Source organism: Xyrauchen texanus, chromosome 3 (assembly GCF_025860055.1).
Source record: "Xyrauchen texanus isolate HMW12.3.18 chromosome 3, RBS_HiC_50CHRs, whole genome shotgun sequence".
Classification (NCBI taxonomy): Eukaryota; Metazoa; Chordata; class Actinopteri; order Cypriniformes; family Catostomidae; genus Xyrauchen; species Xyrauchen texanus.
Window position 1 is genome coordinate 18,896,290 of NC_068278.1, and position 21,046 is coordinate 18,917,335.

At 37.7% G+C, this 21,046-nt stretch overlaps 2 protein-coding genes across 3 annotated transcripts; both read left to right on the forward strand.

Annotated features, from left to right (window-relative positions):
* Window positions 1-1,731: 1,731 nt before the first annotated feature.
* slc2a8 (solute carrier family 2 member 8) lies at window positions 1,732-9,955 on the forward strand. The gene is made up of 10 exons (XM_052104604.1): window positions 1,732-2,051; window positions 3,186-3,348; window positions 3,670-3,876; window positions 4,187-4,286; window positions 6,540-6,751; window positions 7,189-7,338; window positions 7,453-7,561; window positions 8,112-8,288; window positions 8,476-8,621; window positions 8,856-9,955. The coding sequence occupies exons 1-10, from the start codon at window positions 1,966-1,968 to the stop codon at window positions 8,994-8,996; spliced, it is 1,491 nt and encodes a 496-aa protein (XP_051960564.1). The 5' UTR covers window positions 1,732-1,965; the 3' UTR covers window positions 8,997-9,955.
* Window positions 9,956-10,218: 263 nt separating this feature from the next.
* On the forward strand, window positions 10,219-20,880 carry lcn15 (lipocalin 15). Of its 2 annotated transcripts, none has more exons than XM_052095491.1 (7): window positions 10,219-11,172; window positions 11,544-11,683; window positions 11,826-11,902; window positions 17,281-17,391; window positions 17,488-17,589; window positions 18,970-18,994; window positions 19,733-20,880. In XM_052095491.1, exons 1-7 carry the CDS (start codon window positions 11,071-11,073, stop codon window positions 19,875-19,877), a joined length of 702 nt encoding a protein of 233 aa, XP_051951451.1. In that variant the 5' UTR covers window positions 10,219-11,070; the 3' UTR covers window positions 19,878-20,880. The 2 variants fall into 2 exon arrangements, with proteins under 2 accessions (XP_051951451.1, XP_051951459.1); XM_052095499.1 differs by having other exon boundaries at window positions 10,234-11,172; window positions 19,576-19,875.
* The last annotated feature ends 166 nt before the right edge of the window (window positions 20,881-21,046 follow it).

Genomic DNA, 21,046 nt, shown 5'->3' on the forward strand with positions numbered 1-21,046 from the left:
CTCATGTGCTAATGCTGGAAGGTGGGTTCAAGTTCTGCATCTTTTGTGAAAGAGCTTCAAGGAACATCCCCACATCATAAGGACACTGGCCCTGTAGGGGACAGTTAAAAAACAGCATCTTGGACTTACACTGACAACAATGCGGCTTGGATGCAGCATCATTTAAAATCAATAGTTTTCAGTTTCAGATACCATTGTATAAATGTAGTATTCACAGTCAGCCATGATTACTTTAATCAATGAGTGAAAGTGTCAAATAACAGGACAGTTACTGAGATTAAGCAAGTAATATTTGGCTGGTCATGTGATTCTAACATGGCAGCCCCCATGTGTGGACCCTCTCCATGTAGAATAAAACAGCTTTTATACGGTTACTGATATGACTGGAGTCTTCATTATAATATGAGTGGACATAGTAAATAATTAGTGTCTTTAGGAGTTAAACTTTTTTAATGAGAAAAAGATTACTGAGTGCACCTTTAAATTGTGATGTGACAACAGAGTTTTTCTCCCAATTAATATTAGGTCATTTTATTAGGATTTTAAGATGAAGTATTGTTTAGCATTTTTTCTGTCACTGCTTAAAATGTCAAATCAACTACATTTCTAGGATTACAAGAATTAGCATGCTAACACTGAGCATTAACATGTTCAGTTTGTATGGCTATAGATACGTTTCGACAAATTCACTGATCTGAACAAATAAATCAATCTTCAGTTATATAATCAATTTGTAACCTAACTATTTAAATCTTTCGAGCTGCAAAAGTGATACATTTCAACATATAAGTGTTATGTTTTAATATGTATATAGCCTCTAATCTGATTCCTAACAGCTTGTGAATTAATTATTGTACCTGCAGATAGTAGATGAAGGCAAGTCTTTGAGGGTAGACCTTATTTTGAGGTTCCAGACTGCATGCATGTCTTTAATCTAGTGCTGCAGACTGAAAGTTACACTGCTGATGCTCGATCTGCATAGAACTGAGTCTGCAGGCAGGTTGAATATGAAACACATTTAATATTCGGGGTCAAATAATTTTTTGAGTACTGAAGAATACAGTCCAGTATATACTCTGGCTGGCCTCTACCTGGTGTGTCTGGAGCAGTATGGCCTTTGAAAAACTTGGACACAGCCTTCTCAAACTGGTCCCGGGACATTGCATCAACACCTGCTTCATAACTAGATCAAGTATGCTTCTCAGTTAGACTCTATGATGGATTATTAGGTATTACTTATTCTAAACAATTGTTTACTTACTGACTATCTGTTTTCTGTTTTATTATGAGCTCCCCTTTATACTGTGGGGTCTGAAAACTGTTTTCCTGGAGGTCTGCTTGCTTGAATCAGACATGAAAGAGAATGATTCCTTCTAAATTAAAAGTTACACATGTATGTTTTCTGATACATTATGAGTATTCACAAGTTATTTAATCAATCTCTCTCTCTCTCTCTCTCTCTCTCTCTCTCTCTCTCTCTCTCTCTCTCTCTCTCTCTCATACATGCACATTTAAAATCACAATCCTTAGGTGTGCTCATGACAAGAGAAACAAGTAAACGTCACTTGAATAGAATGACAAAAGAAGAAAAAAACTAAATTAAATATTTTTATGGTTTTGTTACATTGTGTTGAATATATAGTGAAATCTATATTGTGTGTGCGCGTGCATGAAAATACAAAGCAAAATAAAAGATCGGGTCTCTTATTTTGAAATCAATGGCGGAAGTGTTTTTATTACTGTCAGCGTGCACATCAGCTGATTTCAATGAGAGTATTTTTTACTGAATTCAGCGTTTTCAACAACTTTGTCTATCACGGGATGCTGAAACACAAAGGCTTTAAAACTTCACTGGCTGTACTTCATGCATTTTGTAATTGTGATGTATGACATGAAATAAATGGCATTTTATCATTGGGTGTCATAAAGTAGCTGCTTAATCGTCATTTTGCAAGTGAAGACGTGATGGATCAAGATGAGGAGACCAGACCACTCTTGGTCAACGACGAACAAAGAATAGAGGACAGAGCAGAGCAGGACTCATATTTGGAGTAAGTGTTTTAAGAGTATTAATGTCACTTTTAGGTCTTTTTGTGATGACGGATAATTACATTCACATTTAAAACTCAAACAATGACATGTTACAAAAAAGTTTTGTGGCGGTACCATGTTCCAGATGGGAATACCATGGTACTGAGTAATTAGCATATTACTAAACATGGAAGGCAACAGTATACCCTCAAAAATTACCATGGTATTACCTTATTACCATTATCATGGTGCCATATCATGGTACTTTTTTGTAAGTGTAGTTATTATACTACTTTATTGTATTCTCTAAATACATACTTGAATAGTTTCTAATATTAAAGGAATAGTTCACCCAAAAATGAAAATACTCTCATCATTTATTCACCCTCATGACATCCCAGATGTGTATGACTTTCTTCTGCAGAGCACAAAACATTTTAGAAGAACATTTCAACTCTGTAGATCCATGCAATGCAAGTGAATGGTGACCAGAACTTTGAAGCTCCAAAAAGCACATAAAGGCAGAATAAAAATAATCCATGCGACTCCAATGATTCAATCCATGTCTTCTGAAGCAATCCAATACGTTGTGGGTGAGAACAGACCAAAATATATCTCTGTTTTCTACTGTACAGCCTGATAGCAGTCTCCTTGGTGATCATGATTTAAACTCTATTACACTTCCAATAGTGCAATTTAGTGTTCTGTGCATGCATCAAGCACTAGGAAGTGTAATCAAGATTGAAATCATGATTGTGTGTAGATACTGCAATGGCAATGTGCTGTGAAATGGAGTTATATTTTGGTATGTTCTCACCCAGAACTGATTAGATCACTTCAGAAAACATGGATTAAACCATGGGGGTCATATTAATTACTTTTATGCTGACTTTATGAGCTTTTTATAGCTTCATCATTTTGTTTGCATTCACCTGCATTGTATGGACAAACAGCTGAGATATTCTTCAAAAATCTTCAGCAGAAGAAAGTCATGTGCATTTGGAATAGGCATGAGGGTGAGTAAATGATGAAAGAATTTTCATTTTTGAGTGAACTACTCTTATGTATGTTGCTCCTGTCAGAAGAAAGGAATCTGGCAGCTTTCCATAACTAGTCTGAATGGTTTTTTTTTTTTTCTCTCTCTCTCTACGCAGTAAAGTTAGAAATGGGAAGTTGTACATGGCCACATTTGCAGCAGTTCTGGGACCCCTTAGTTTTGGGTTTGTGCTGGGCTACAGCTCTCCTGCAATACCAGAACTCCGCAGAATCCAAGACCAAAGACTGCAGCTCAGCACAGAAGAAGCTTCCTGGTTTGGGGTAAGGTGCTTTACAAATTCTGTATAATTGGGGGCTATACAGTAGGTTGTTAATGTTTAGGGTCCTGTTTCCTTTCTCAAAGTGATTCTTTTACCCATTTAAACTATTGCATTTATGGTAGTGCTGCAGCAGAATGCAAGCAGTGCATGTTAATTTCAGTTTCCTAGATGTTATGTTGCTGATCAAATGTTATTTTAATTACAAAAAGCTGTGAACATTAAGTTTTTCACACTGCTGTTTCTAATTTTTCCTTCAGTTGTCAGTCAAGATACTGAAATATAGGGTTTTAATATTATAATTCTATATTTTTGTGTTTTATAGTCTGTGGTGACGATTGGTGCAGCATTTGGTGGTCTCGTAGGAGGATGGATTGTGGACAGGATCGGGCGAAAGTTGAGCCTTATGTTCTGTGCAATACCATTCATCTTTGGGTTTACTACCATTATCGCCGCTCAGAACCACTGGATGCTTTACGTGGGCAGAGTGCTCACTGGTCTGGCCAGTGGAGTGACTTCTCTTGTTGTACCTGTAAGTATTTCCAATTTATTGTCAAATGGGGCTTTTGATTTGGAACAGTTCAGTTGACTTTATGCTGAAATAATGTAATGTAATGGAGAGAATTGGATCATATTGATTTTATATTTATTATAAAAGTATAAATTAATTAATAATTATTGTTGTTGAGAACTGTAGGCCAAATGTAAAATCATTACAATTCACCTCTATAATATTTTTTTTTACTGGTTATCTGACTAAAACATACCTTGCTTTTTTTTAACCAAACTCAATGGGAGTTTAGATTGTCCACATCTTTTGGCTTGTTTTTCTCTTTCTTCAGCTTTACATCTCTGAAATGGCTCATGAGCGTGTTAGGGGTACTATGGGATCCTGTGTACAACTTATGGTGGTGACGGGCATTATGGGTGCCTATATAGCAGGTAGAGTTTTACCTACCTAACTTGTGACTGAATTATGACATACTGGTTATGAAATTTGAGTGCTTTTGAGAGTAACCGAAGTCTTCCAGTTAGTTGCTGAGTATGTTAATGTTTAGTCAGAAGTCACATTTGAAACTTTCGCATATAATGTCTATATTCCAGTGCAGCTAGCACTAACCCTTTAGTGATTTATAGTGGGATTTATTATTATTATCAATTAAACAGATTAAGAGAGCCAACCTCAAGAATAACAACATATCCTTAGACGTGTAAATAATGTTCCGGGTTCAATATGATTTAAGCTCCATCGACAACATCTGTGCCGTGCTGTGGATCGTTATGTCTTGTTCCTTCCTGGTATATTTGTGTGTGTCATGACAAGATTACTGGATTTACCAGTTTTACATGGTCGTGACAAGAGTTGAATGATTGGAGACGGTATACATGCACAGCGTTGGTACACGATTTTTATGACACTAGTGTTCATGTTAACATAACATTTTTAAATTGTTGTGGCTATACATTAGAAACATTGTTGTAACTTATTCCAGTGCAATGTGTCTTCCCATAAACGTCAGTTGTAAGTGCATTGCTTTAAACAAGATTTTTGCTTATTTATACAAATAACTAGAGATGCACTAATACTACTCTGTTGTACTTGTATCGGACCAATACTGGGGGGGTAAATACTCGTACTTGGAATCTGCATAATCCTTTAACTTCCTGAGACCAGAGCCTGACTGCGATGTGCATTTTCCACTTCCCTTTTATTTGTTACTAGTAGCATCTAATTTATATGCAAAAAATAAATAAAATCTAGAGCAAATAGTTTTCCTTAATGTATGTCCTCATATGTGAACAGGGGACTAATCTGTGTTCATTTTTAAATAATACCAAGCTGTAGAGAGATTTTTTTGTATGAAATTGTTCATGTTTCCAGGAGTGTTGGTTATTCATGTTTTTGAGACGTTACAGACATGACAGTTGTTTTTCTGTAAAGTTGCTTTGTATTGAGAAAATCAGAAATGAAAGACTATACAAATTATTTGGCTTGATTTGGCTTATATTACAATGTTTTTATTTTTATTTTACTTTGGCAACAGAATCTCAATGCATAATAATTTATGGATATTTTGAAGCATTTTACCAATCAGAAATGTACATAATGAATTCTGATACAAGTAATGGCCAGCATCATCCAATCACTGCCAACCATGTTAAAATAAAATTATACATTATAAATTCTGATTCAATGTACTTTTAACCATTGTCCCATGTCTGCCAAACATGTTGAGTGGTCAAACCTCATCTGCAGTCTGAAACTGAACTTTTGATAGGATGTTTTTATAGAATGCACTTTGATTCAAAGGAAAGCTTCAGGATGCTACCTTGTACCCTATTTAGTCAATGACTTAACCTCCAGTGTGCTCTGGTCTCGGAACATTCTAACTCCATTTAAAGCATCTGAAAGCAGCATTTATTTATTTCATTTGATTTTGTGATGATGCACAGTAAATGTAGAATTTCGAAAGAAAACCTTGTGCTATTGTCCACTGTAGTGTACATTGTGTTTAGCAGCGTGGCATTTTGCAAGAAATCGCTAAAACATTTTTAGACTCTAATCTTTTGACTTAAACAGGTTTCAGTGTAAGAACTTAATTAGGTTTCTTACCAGATGTCGTTTTGTTGGTGTTTTTCTTAAAGACAAACTCCACTGTGATCGGTGCCATGTTGTTTTGTCACATGAATCTGTTCATGGAAAGTTTAACCCTTTTCCGACAGTCTTCTGAAATGAGATCAGTCGGTTTGAATGAAATTAAATAATGCACTGCATATAGCAAAGCCAAAATGCAACGTTCACGTATATGGACGCAGGGTCGCACAAGGTTAATATTTCAGAGTACAAGTACATGAACATAATGACGTGGTTGCAATCGCATGGTGATTTTAAAACCTGTTTGAAAACTGAAACATTTTGGTGTTTAAACCATTTAATCCTAGCAAATTTATGCATATGCAAACTACTTGAATCGGTACTCGTATCGGCTGATACTTAAGACTAGGTGCTTCTGTCAATCATCATAAATTGGTATCGGTGTATCTCTACAAATTCAAATTATAAAAGCTATATTGAACCCGAGACATTCTTTTAACCCATACTTCAATCCAGAAACAAATAGGCCTTTTGTAACCTTAGGTAGAAATCAAATAAATAATAATATGCACATGCAAATTTGCGTTTTTTTTTCTCAGGGTTGTTCCTGGATTGGCGCTGGTTAGCCATCGCTTCTTCCATCCCTCCCACACTGATGCTGGTGTCTATGTGCTTTATGCCAGAGACGCCACGGTTTCTGATCTCCCAGGGGAAGAGGAGAGAGGCAGAGGAGGCTTTGCGCTTTCTCAGGGGCCCTGATGCCCCAGTAGATTGGGAGTGTGCCAGAATAGAGGAAGCGTACAAAAATGAAGTTAGACATCACACCTGTCTGATTTAACCCCAGTTTGATCTATTGTATCTTCTCTTAATAGAGTATGTAAGAGTAGTGGTTGTGTTTTTTTACCTCACTTTGCCATTGCATTATTATTTAATAAATATCTCTTCTGTGTCTGTATACAGCACAATTTTATTATAAATTTTTATTATAAAAGAAATATTTGGATTTGTTATTTATTGATCATTGCTAACACAGATGTGGTTTTTTTTTTTTCAAAATTGCAAGAATAACTATTGATGAAAGTGGCCCAAACCAAAATTGAAAATGGCAGATTTAGTTGTCATCCAAAAACTGATTGGTGTTTCACAGGCAAAATTCAGCTGCAATGTGGAATGTCACCATACTTGAGTAGTATGGGAATTTACTCCTAATAAGTTGTTGAGATGTAAGTAATATTTGTTTGATTACAGGAGCAGAGCTTCAGACTGGCTGATCTGAAGGACCCTGGTGTCTATAGGCCTTTGGGGGTGGGCATTATGATGATGCTCTTCCAGCAATTTACCGGCATTAACGCTATCATGTTTTATGCAGAGACTATCTTTGAGCAGGCTCATTTCAAAGTAAGTGTTTTTTAAATTTTTTTATTTCTCCCATAAAGAGAACCTCTTACTGTTCATGCTAAATACAAATTGCAATATTCTTTTTTTTATTTTTATTTTTTTTTTCTGTCACAGAGCAGCGATGTTGCCACTGTAATTGTGGCTGCCACTCAGGTGGTCTTCACCGCTGTTGCTGCCTTTGTCATGGACAGGGCTGGACGAAAAGTTCTCCTCATCTTGTCTGGTAGAAACATCTCTTATAAGCCCCATGTGTTAAAGGGATTGCTCACACAAAAATGAAAACAAAAATTCTCATTATTTACTCACCCTCATGCCATCCCAGATTTGAAGTAATCTATTTGACTCTAGTGGTTTAATCCATGTCTTCTGAAGCGATATGATAGGTTTGGATGAGAAACTGATCAATATGTAAGTCCTTTTTTACTATAAATCTTAACTTTCACATTATTTTGTTTTTGATGATTTGCATTCTTTGCGCATATCACCACCTACTGGGCAGGGAGGAGAATTTATAGTAAAAAGGACTTAAATATTGATCTGTTTCTCTCACACACATATATATTATATTGCTTCTGGAGAAATTTTACCACTGGAGTCAAATGGATTAATTTTATGCTGCCTTTATGCACTTTACAATTTTGGTCTACATGAGAACCTACGTTTATGTTAAATTTTGGGTGAACTATCCCTATAAGGACTTATATATTTTTACTCCATCATTGTTGAATATGATAAAAACAAAAAGTGAATTATCCTGTATTCCCCCCCACAAGGTGTCACTATGTGTATTAGTGAAGCAGTGTTTGGGGTGTATTTCAAGTTGACTGTGATGAAGCATACCAACTCTTCGCTACTGAGCGTACTAGCAGATGCTCAGGGTCCTCTGGCTGAGCAACCCCATACAGACCTGGCCTGGCTTGCTGTGGGAAGCATGGGCCTTTTCATTACAGGTAACTGAAACCTATCATTGCACATGAATTATTCATACCATAGAAAAATCTCTATTTGGATTTGCTGCTGTATTTGTTCAAAATGTAAATTTGTTCATTTAGCAGATGCTTTTATCCAAAGTGACTTACAAACGAGGAAGTGTTTTCTTATTATTAGTGTAGTAGCTTCAATATGTGTGTTCATCAGGCTTTGCTCTTGGCTGGGGTCCTACTCCATGGCTGGTGATGTCGGAGATCTTTCCCACACGAGTGAGGGGATTGGGCAGTGCTTTGTGTGTGCTTACCAACTGGACCTGTGCCTTCATTGTCACCAAGACCTTCCAGAACCTCATGGTGAGCTGACAGTTAACTCCACGAAAGCTATGAATACATAAGCATAATTCTGTAATTGGCCTGAAAGTCTCTGACACTGGCCCTGGACTATCAGACCATCATTATTGTGCTGCAGTGAGATTAATATTTTGATTCAAATATAGTGAAAATGCATTGAATTTTTTTGGGCAACAAGGTCTTAGTTGAAAGTGCTTTTATAAGCCCATAATACAGCATTAATTATGCCTATTTCAGGATCTCATTACCAGTGCAGGAACATTCTGGATGTTCTCAGTGCTGTGTGCACTCAATGTCATCTTCACTGCTGTCTTTGTCCCTGAGACCAAAGGCAAAACTCTGGAGGAGATTCAAGCCCATTTCAAGGGAACTCAGTAACTCTAAACAAGTTTTCTACTAGAAGTTTTGTAATTAATGAACTAGTTGCATTAACCTGCTGGAATTCTGGCATGATGTTTGACTCAATGTCAATGTTTACAGATCAAATATGTATGCATATCTGATCAATAACATCCCTGTTGTCTTAATGTTGATTTGTTATTAAATGAATGTGCAGTGGCTGATGTGATACGTTTCAGGCAATGTTCAAGAATTATTTTAAAAAAATGACTTATTCACATACTGTTACTGTTGAGGCACCAATTTTATGTTGTCTAATGTAATTTTTTAATTGGTTTGAATGTGCAGAATGTGCATGGACAACTATTGATTTGACACACTGTTTGATGGAAATCCAGTTACATAAGCTTCATACACACTATAGTTTTCAATTTCTCAATAGATTTTTTTCTGTATCAAGGCAGTAACTTTACTTTTTTAAAATAGAACGATCAGATTGACACAATCATTTTATTAAAACACATCTCATATTATGTAGATATATTGTTATAAACGTTATATAAGCTGTTTATTGCCACTTGTGTGTGCTTTCATACTTCCATATGCCAACTAAACTTTTTTTTCTTACCTCAAAAATGCACCTGCCTAAAATTCGTGTTTGTGTGTATACATGCGTGCGTATCCATCCCTTACTCCATTCAAGGAGCTAGCTAAATTAAATGGGCCTGTCTAAAGACACATAATGATTCTAGTATTGAGTCTGTTGTACAATGATACATTATTCTGTAATTATTACAAGGAACAACAATTACAGTAATGCCAAAGTGTATGATATGCCAAATAAGATTTTAATTAAAAAGGTGTTTTGTAAGAAATTCATTTTAATATGCTGATTAATGAAACCTGATAAATCGAACAACCCCAACACTGTAAAACTTTGACAAGGATCTTCCCTAATTATTGCTCAAAATAAATTAAACTGCCATCTGTTTTTTGGTGCCCTCAAAACCTCTGACATCTTTGTTTTGCCTATTTTACGTCAATAGCAGTTTGCTGTAATGCATTATCCCATAGTAAAAATGGCAACAACAAAAAAGCAACTGAGACAGCTTAAATAGAAGAGCTGTGGCAAATTTGCCAACAAGCTTGGAACATCTGCCAGCTACTAAGAAAAACTGTCACTGTGTACCTAGGAGCACAGGGGCTGTTTCTAAGGCAAAGTTGGTCATACCATATATAGCTTTGTTTACTGGAATTTTCATGATGTTCATTTAAAAATTAAGACAATTTATAGCATTATTTTTGCACAGTACACGTGTACCTAATTAAGTGTTCCGCTATTTTTTTGAAGCATGTGCAAGCTAACTTGCCCTGCTAGCCAGCCAATTTTCTGTCTCAAGGTATTTAGACATTATACCATATATGTTCAGTTCAAGGTTTGGGGTTTAATAACAGAGGTGTTCTTTCATTACAATCCCTGTATGTGGTCTTTGAAACCCCTATATCAGTGTACAGAGTTTGTTCTTTAGAACTTGGGACGCTGCCCTGCATTAGTGAAAAAATGTGGATATTTTTTTTTAAAATATTTATTTATATTATTGACGTAACCTTTGTGTTGGCAGTTGAGTATGTGGGCCAGTTGTGGTGGGCCAGTGCAGTTCAAAGTCCAGGGCCATTTTACACTCACAGTCTGTCAATGTGGAGCAACATTTTTAAGCTGAGTTGTACATTCACATGTGGGCGATATCCTTAAATGTTTAATGCATTTTGCTGCCTGATAAAGTGCACCACTGTCAGGTTTGACAAAATATATGTTTTGTTGTCATCTTGGTTCCTTTTCAATAATGTCTTCAGTATTTTGTTGATTGTTGTCAGATTCTGTAGCACTGAAAACCTTAGCCTTGCTGTTAGAAAAGACTAAATTGATCACTTCCAGTTAACTGCCAGAGTTTGTATGGGTTGTGTGTTAGGGGCTGGCTTCCAGCGTTTCACAAACATTCCCTTGCGTTGGCAAATATAAAATCCAGGAGCTTCACAGCCATTTTGCTGCAATGTCATTTGTTTTGTGTTCTTTAGTTTTTCCATATAAGATAGGAACTCTTGAAATTTCAACATGGCTCTGGTATTAATACTTTTGATTTGTATTTTGACGCTGGCAAACAGTTTCAACACACAGCATTCTATTGAACCTCAACCAAACTTTGATCTGGAGAAAGTGAGTATGATGAGAATTTGAAAGTCTTTTGGGTTGTGTGGCTGTTTTGGGATATGTAGTTTATGCGTGTTTTCTATTTAATAGACCTTTCATATTAATCTGTATGTCCACAGCATGTCATGAAATGTTGGGCTTGTGAGAAGATAGCACAGCAAAATAAAAAAAAAAGGCGAAGAGGTCGAACCACAATTGGGATTACAACATTTCACAATAGCATATTTGATATCTATAGTCATTTTTCTTCTCAAGATCGTCTTATACTTTATTTACATATCTAAAATCTAAATGTTTTGTTGTACATTTAACAGATGTTCTTTTTTACACTTGGGGCCCTAAAACTGCAACCTATCTCTGTTTACTTTAACTGTCAGTTTGCAGGTGAATGGTACCGTGTTGGACTTGCAGATGAGTCGCCCATGTTTGCAATGTTCAAAAGCAAAGTAAAGGTTTCTAAAGGTTTTGTGGTACCAAATCTTCATGGAAATGTGAATCTGACCATGTGGACAATGAGGTGCACTATTTTAATATTTTGTTTAATTATTACAATACAGAATCTCATATTAAGTTTAAAACTTATATGATATTGTGAGGGGGGGAAATACGTTTAAATATCTGAACCCTTTGCTAACCAGTTTCTATATATGAACTGACAGACCATTTGGATGTGCAATTAGTGTTTATTCATATGAGAAGACAGATGTTCCAGGAGAGTTCACTTACTTCAGCAAAAGTAAGGTGCACTTCCCTCTCCATCCCAGTGATCTCTGTGGTCTTTTCTTTTCACAATATTTCTACAATCTTAGTCAGAACTGTGTAAATCTTCTGAATTTATGTATGGACCATTCTACCAAATTAGTTCAAACTGCGGTCCCAGAATAAAATAAGAATTAAGAATTCAGATGTTGGCCATTTCAAAAGAATATATTATGATTCATTTAAACACAGTGCATAATTTAAGATAATAAGTGAAATGTATACAGTATATATATTAAAGTACTTTCTATGAGGAAGTGACTGTCCCAAACCCTAACACCTAGATTGTAACTTGTGAAAATAATACTTGAGCCTAGGTGTTGATAAAAATATATATTTTTATTTCTTTTAAAGTGAAAGGAAAATATGTTGAGTCTATTAAAGGTTTAATTTTATAAAGTTCCACGTTATCACGTCACTACAGAAACACAAAAGGTTAATTGGCTGAGCATAAGTTTAGCCATACTCCTGCATTTCTGACTAGGAAGTGAGATTACATCCCTGTCCATCATGGCCATACAGTAAGTAGATAAGAACATTTCAAAGTAAATGACTTCCAAAGTTTGAAATTGAGAGTGTAACTTTAAATATTGTCACTATTGTACCGTCACTATTCTCTGCGATTAAAAAAGATATAAAAAAAATAATATATGTATATATATATAATAAAGTTGTAATCTAAAAAATCAGGTTATAATATTTATTTAACTGTTCAAAGCTTCTGATTTTCTGACTTTGGAGTCTATTTACGTAAAAATGAAGGGATCTAAATAATCATATGGCCATGTTGGACAAGGATGCACTTTCTGGTTGTATTTTTCTTTAAGATGTTGGATCTATTTTGCATTGATCTATTTGGATCTACAGACTTTTTGAGGATACATTAATGCATAGAAAGTCAGAGAGCTAAGGATTAATGTTATTGTTGATCTTTTGCAAATTTTGTACATTTTTTTTAATGAAACCAATTTAGTTATTATTTTAAACTATTTCTTGTCTGTATTGAAAACAAGCTTTATGAGTAAAGCAGTCCTTTACCATAATGACAATTTAAAAGTAGTGTTTGTTTTTCCAAATATGGATGCTGGAAAACTGGTATGTCTTTAATAATTTATATAATAAAACATTTCCGTTTGAAATATTTTCTACATCAAACATTTATGTGTTAAGATTAAAAAATGCATTTTTAGGGAACATATTAACCTTTCCAACAATTTACTGTCATCACTACCAGGGGAAAAAAATAAAATAAAAATAAATTTAAAAAACATTTCAATTGCATCAATTTTAACTCCCTGTCCGGGGTCCCACGCAATTGTGTGGTGGTTAAACCGCTACTGACATGTTTTTCACAGAGGGGGAGGGTAGGAAACCGGGACCAATCAAATGCATCTTTCGCTGTCTGGCAAGACGAGGCAAAATTATTTGAATTGTAATATGATAAACAACATCTAATATTGCTGCACTGCTCAGCACGTGCCGCTTTTATTATGTGAAAAAGACAAAGAATAAAATTTAAATATGATATTTTCTTATGAGTGTCAACCCTTCAACATTATTGGGCTATTATTATTTATGGATTGTGCGTTTATGTAAATTTTCATTTACAGTGTGGTCTCTAAAAAACAATTTTTTTTTTCAATTATTTGTAGAGTTCCATCCATCCATCTTCCATCCATCTTCAACCGCTTATCCGAAGTCGGGTCGCGGGGGCAGCTGCTCCAGCAGGGGGCCCCAAACTTCCCTATACCGAGCCACATTAACCAGCTCTGACTGGGGGACCCCAAGGCGTTCCCAGGCCAGTGTGGAGATGTAATCTCTCCACCTAGTCCTGGGTCTTCCCCGAGGCCTCCTCCCAGCTGGACGTGCCTGAAACACCTCCCTAGGGAGGCGGCCAGGGGGCAACCTTACCAGATGCCCAAACCACATCAACTGACTCCTTTCGACGCAAAGGAGCAGCGGCTCTACTCCGAGCTCTTCACGGATGACTGAGCTCCTCACCCTATCTCTAAGGGAGAAGCCTGCCACCCTTCTGAGGAAGCCCATTTCGGCCGCTTGTACTCGCAACCTAGTTCTTTCGGTCATGACCCAACCTTCATGACCATAGGTGAGGGTAGGAACAAAAATTGACCGGTAGATCGAGAGCTTTGCCTTTCAGCTCAGCTCTCTTTTCGTGACAACGGTGCGATAGAGCGAATGCAATACCGCCCCCGCTGCCCCGATTCTCCGGCCAACCTCCCACTCCATTGTCCCCTCACTCGTGAACAAGACCCCGAGGTACTTGAACTCCTTCACTTGGGGCAAAACCTCATTCCCTACCTGGAGTACGCACTCCATCGGTTTCCTGCTGGGAAGCATGGCCTCAGATTTAGAGGTGCTAATCCTCATCCCAGCTGCTTCACACTCGACTGCCAAGCGATCCAGTGAGAGCTGAAGGTCACGGACCGATGATGACATGAAGACAACATCATCTGAAAAAAGCAGCGATGAGATCCCCAGCCCACCGAACCGCACACCTTCCCCACCCCGACTACGCCTCGATATCCTGTCCATGAATATCACAAACAGGATTGGTGACAAAGCGCAGCCTTGGCGGAGACCAACCCCCACTTGGAATTAACTCGACTTCGTGCCGAGGACCCGGACACAGCTCTCGCTTTGGACGTACAGGGATTGGATCGCCCTAAGAAGGGACCCCCCCACCCCGTACTCCCGCAGCACCTCCCACAGTCTCTCCCGGGGGACCTGGTCATACGCCTTCTCCAGATCCACAAAACACATGTAGACCGGATGGGCATACTCCCAGGCCCCCTCCAGGATCCTTGCGAGAGTAAAGATCTGGTCCGTCGATCCACGGCCAGGACGAAAACCGCATTGTTCCTCTTCAATCCGAGGTTCGACAATCGGCCGAACCCTCCTCTCCAGCACCTTGGAGTAAACTTTACCGGGGAGGCTGAGCATTTCTGGTCGGATCTCATCAATCCCCGGGGCTTTGCCAATGCGGAGTTGTTTGACTACCTCAGTGACCTCCCCCAGGGAAATAGAATCTGATCCCCCATCAGCCTGCGGCTCTGCCTCTACCATAGAGGGCGTGTTGGGATTTAGGAGTTCTTCAAAGTGTTCCTTCCACCGCCCAATAACCTCCTCGGTTGAGGTCAACAGCGTCCCATCTTTGCTGTATACAGCTTGGATGGTTCCCCGTTTCCCCCTCCTAAGGTGGCGGACGGTTTTCCAGAAGCACTTTGGTGCGGACCGAAAGTCCTTCTCCATGGCTTCTCCGAACTTTTCCCACACCCACTGCTTTGCCTCCCTCACGGCCGAGGCCGCAGCCCTTCGGGCCTGTCGGTACCTTGCAACTGCCTCCAGAGACCTCCGGGACAACAAATCCCGGAAGGCCTCTTTCTTCAGTCGGACGGCTTCCCTGACCACCAGTGTCCACCATGGTGTTCGAGGGTTACCACCCCTTGCGGCATCTAAAACCTTGAGGCCGCAGCTCTCCACCACGGCTTCGGCAATGGAAGCTTTGAACATTGCCCACTCCGATTCAATGTCCCCAACCTCCACAGGGATGCGTGAAAAGCTCTGCCGGAGGTGTGAGTTGAAGATCTCGCGGACAGGGACCTCCTCCAAACGTTCCCAGTTCACCCGCACTACTCGCTTGGGCTTCCCAGGTCTGTCCAGAGTCTTTCCCCACCCCCTGACCCAACTCACCACCAGATGGTGATCGGTTGACAGCTCTGCCCCTCTCTTCACCCGAGTGTCCAAAACATATGGCCTCAGATCCGACGACACGATTACAAAATCGATCATCGACCTTCGGCCTAGGGTGCTCTGGTACCACGTACACTTATGAGCATCCTTATGTTCGAACATGGTGTTTGTTATAGATATTCCATGACTAGCACAGAAGTCTAATAGCAAACATCCACTTGAGTTCAGATCAGGGAGGCCGTTCCTCCCAATCACGCCTTTCCAGGTGTCCCTGTCATTTCCCACGTGTGCGTTGAAGTCACCCAGCATCACTATGGAGTACCCTACTGGGGCCCTATTCAGGACTCCATTCAGGGTCTCCAAGAAGGCTGAATACTCTGAACTGCTGTTCGGTGCATATGCACAGACAACAGTAAGAGTTTTCCCCCCCACAACCCGTAGGCAAACTCCAACGTAGTGGCACTGAACCGGGGACTCGTGAGTATCCCCACACCCGCCCGTCGCCTCACACCCTGGGAAACTCCAGAGAAGAATAGAGTCCATCCCCTATCCAGGGGTACGGATCCAGAGCCAAAACTGTGCGTCAATGTAAGCCCCACCAGATCCAACTGGTAACGTTCCACCTCCCTCACCAGTTCCGGCTCCTTCCCCCCCAGTGAGGTGACATTCCACGTCCCCAGAGCAAGCCTTTGCTGCCCGGATCTGGTCCGTCGAGGCCCACGGCCTTCACTGCCGCCCATATGGCAGCGCACCCGACTCCTGCGGTTTCTCCAATGGGTGGTGGGCCCAAGGGATGATTTGTAGAGTTATTTTTATTTAATTTATTAAAATAAATTAGATTTTATCACTCAACATTTCCCATGTGTAGAAAATGAGTGTGTCATATTCAACAGGGACGCAGCTAATGCACAAAAGAATGTACATCCATATTTCGACTCTTCTAATTCATTGCATGCAGTCTATCTACACTACCAACTTCTTATGAATGTGCTTTCTTTGTTTATATCACTGGTGCTTGACAGGGAATGGACTATATAATAGGACGCAGACCGTGCCGGAGAAGAACCTAAGAATTAAATTGCACTTGACCCAGTCCATTAGAGCTTTGCGTGCATAGCCAAACCCACTTGCGCCTAGACTTAGTGCATGCTTGCATAAAAATACCAAAACTTCATGGCTATGTCCGTTGACTTTTTTTTTTTTGTGGGTATTATTTATGGCGTAGCACTGCGTTTATCACACTGAAAATAGGGCACTCTGAGTTTGAACCAATTTGGTTGAATGGTCCGTATATGTAAGCCTCAAAAGACATTCATATCATCTGTAGACATTCATTTGATTTAATATTCAGAATTGACAAGAGACCCCGAGTACTGAGCAGAAAAGAATCCAGAAATCTATACAGAAAGAATAGAAACACTATAATGCAAAATACAATAACTACAATTCAACTGAATTCACTATTAGCTTTGACATTTTATACATTATCTTTATAGCATAGATTTATTTTTTATTTATTTTTTTGCTTCTTTATGTTAATATTTACTTCTTAGTGTACAATTAAACTGATACATGATTTTTGAAATACAAATACTTAGTTTAAAATAAATAACATGACATGTTGACTTTTCTGTCATTTTGAAGGGCACAAAATAGTCAAAGACATCACAGTGGTGGAGACCAATTACACAGATTATAGTTTGGTCCTTAAATATAAGAACATGGACAAAGAGTATACTCAGTTAGCTCTTTATGGTAAGTCTATACTGATGTTGTAAATCATATCATCATCAATGCTGTCATTGACTTACTGATAAAGTATGCTAATTTGTCAAAAAACATTGCTCCTAGTACGGTCAGCAACACCAAGACCAGAGATAGTTGAGAAATTCAGATCTTATGCTTTGTCAATGGGCTTTTCTGAGGAGGCTATCGTCTCCCCAACAGATGTTGGTAAGTTTGTAAATGAGATCAAGCACAAGCTTTTTATGTCAAACCACGGGCATTGCAAGACTCAGTTTAATGTCTGCTGCCTGTGCCTTGTGTGACGAGGGAGATTACTGTATACCAACCTGAGAAACATTTTCCCTGGTAAGTTCAGAAATGATGTTCTGAATCCCATAATTCTGAACTAGCGGTGCTTGAGTTTGAATCATTCGAAACTATAATTTGAGTCGTTTGGAGCAGTTTCTCAGTCAGTAAAACAGTAACAGGATATCGCAAGCCGTTATGACATTTCATCATATTTATGATTCAATTTTCATTAGTTAAAATGTTAGATCTTGATGTCAAAAAATACCCTTTTTAGATATCAGTAAATCCATTACTGATATAAACAATTGGATTACAACTAATGCACATTTTTTGTATTTCAACAAGTTATATTTGGTATTTCAGATATCTGGAAATGTATTTCAGATGGCAATAAATTGAAGAATAATGAAAGCTCTTAAAAGGCTTTCTTACTAGTTACTATCACAGATATCTGAAATTAACATTGTCGCTAGTGAAAACCAAATTACTGATTTCAAACATTAGCATTTTTGCTAGTTGTTATTCAATTGTCACTATCAGGAATGGACATTTGAATTAGTAACAATTTAATTACTGATATAAAAATTATATTTAGTACACAGCTGATATGTGCAATTAGAATTTCAACTATTAAGACAATAATTATAGATATCTGAAATTGCATTTTGAACAGGTGTGATTGACAGATCATTGGGAAATTCTACTAGTTAACAAATATAAATTAATTATGTTTATCAGTTAATTATTTATTATTTTCTAGTTAAAATCTTTTTTATATTAGGAATGTGTAATGCTGCAGGTCATGTCATTTTTTTTATATCAAGAATTAAACATTTTAATGGTGCAAACTTAATTACCAATGTCAAAAATTAGCACTTTCACTGGTAGTAATTCCATTGCTGATGTCAAGAGTTTTAACTAGTGTACATTTAACTGTAGATACCTATAATTCATGTCATACACACGATTTATTGTCAAAAGGGCTTGCAATAAACGGGTACACTTTTACACCTGTGCCCCAGTACTGCTAAAAGACTGGAAATGCCCCTGTGTCAAACAGTCACATAAACTGCAAAGAAAAGGAAAGAACTGCACTGAGATTAATGTTGATCAATGTGATGTTCTGTCCTTAAATATGCCCTCTAAAGTTTGCTCAATAAACACCGTGGCCACACACAGAAAAAGCACGTAACTCTTATCAGTAACGAATCTCAGTGGTTGAGTTGTTTTTTTATGGTTAAAAAATATATTATTTATTATTATATTTTTATACATTGTGTTTTTCTCTCTCTCTTCAAGATCCTTGTCCTATTCTAGAGCCAAGGTATGCATTTACCATTTCCTCATACATAGGGGGGACCAGAGCTATAGCTGTCTGTTAAGGTACTTACCTTAAAGTTTTGGCTACGGGGATTTTGAACATTTCCACCATTGCCATTGCCTGAGGAAAAAAGCAGTGTTCGAATTGAGTTTATCTGTTGCCTCACGTTCTTTCTTAGCTCAATTCTCTGCTGTAACTTGCTATGTTGTCTGCTCCATATATGTTCATTAAATACACTACATCTCTGACCTTCTCAATATCAGGACCGTTGTTAGTTTAAAGGACCAAATTCACAAAATTGTTCTAATTTAAGAGTGTTTTGAACTGGGTGTTTGAAACGAACATTCAAAACCACTACTAGTGAAAACAAACATTTGTGTAGTTGGCTTTTGACTCAAAACCTTAGAGCCTAGTTAGTGAGATGTATATAGACTATGTCCTTGTGACAACCTCTTGTGACAACTAGCCCTGGTCTCCCCTATAGCTGAAATACATGGGTCTAATTACATGTTCTAGATTTTAAGTCCATTGCAAACCTTCTTTTGTCAAATTTAAAATATACACCACTGTTCATTCACCTGCAGGAATACAACAGAATTCAAAGAGGAGAAATCTGCACAAACAACTAATCAATCAGTCTTTGACACTGGAAATGTTTCCAAAGTGTGATTGGATATTAAAAACATTCTATGTAACTCACTTTATCTTTATAACTAACTTTATACTTTCACCATCTTTCAGCCAGCTGTGGAGTGAAACCTTTGGTTACATATATTCAGTTTTGTTACACATTTGGGGAACAGTGTTTGTTTTAACGAAAACAATCATTGGAGAAATGAAGCAACAGAACATTGGCAATGTAACACAGTTTGTGCTGCAGTCTTAAAATCACCAGATGGCGCTGTTGTAACAGGACATAATCAACCAGCAACCACATGTTACCTCTGGATTTCATGTATTTCTTCTACTGACACAATTATTTTTAGAGCTGGACAGTGCTAATAATAATGGACATGTATTACTGTGGTTGTGTTGTTTACAGATCATTTGTCGAATAATTGTGATAATTCTACTGTATTGTAGGATGTATAGTGACTGTCGATTGCTTTTGCAATACAAAGACCCAGATACTTTTTTTAAGTAGATGATGCCACATGTTGCCACACAAATAATTCATTATCAGTAAAACAGGTTAATAAAAATTATCATACATTACATAGATTTATAATAATTACAATTATGATTATTTGTTGTTAGAATTGTTATTTGACAGCTTTGACAAGGAGCACATTTAGGGTGATTCACACAAAACCTGTCAAGAAAATGTCCTGTTTTCTTCTTCTTTTTGACATTATTTTCATGATGGTTACACAAACTTTACCCTCCAACTATTATAACCTCAATGTGAAAACAAAGATGGTTTGTATGATATATTATTTAAATTGTTAATATTTAAACATCATAGGAGTACTTCCTTGGTACTGCCTTTTATTTTCATGAATTTTAATAAAAATAAATTACTACAGCATGTTTTACAGTAATGAGAATCATTATGTAAAATGTCTGGTATGGTAATGAGAATTGGGGGTTTAAATATGCTTACAAATTGTCCTGAAAATAATGTCTCAATGTAAAAAATCTTAATGGTCCAAAAACAGTCTTCATTTTCTTTGTGCAAGATAAATGTGACCAGGACATTTTCATTCAAATTGTTATGGATAAGGTGTGTTAGTCTGTCTTTAGCATTTCAACATGTCAGCATTTGAATCTGAAGTATTCAGAGCATCACAAAATATGTAGTCAATGTTTTTCACACAATGTAAAATTTTAAAATGCTGGGTGTACAACTTATGAAGCCAATCAAAATGTATTCTTCATTAAATGGATAAAACATGTAAATGTTGCCTTTTCTCAATATGAATCTATGAAAGCTTGACAGAGGGGTCCTTGGTGGTGCAGTAATTTGTGTACAGGAAGAAGAGTAGTGGGGAGAGCACACGTCCCTGTGGGGCACCAGTGCTGACTGTACAGGTGCTAGAAGTGAATTTCCCCAGT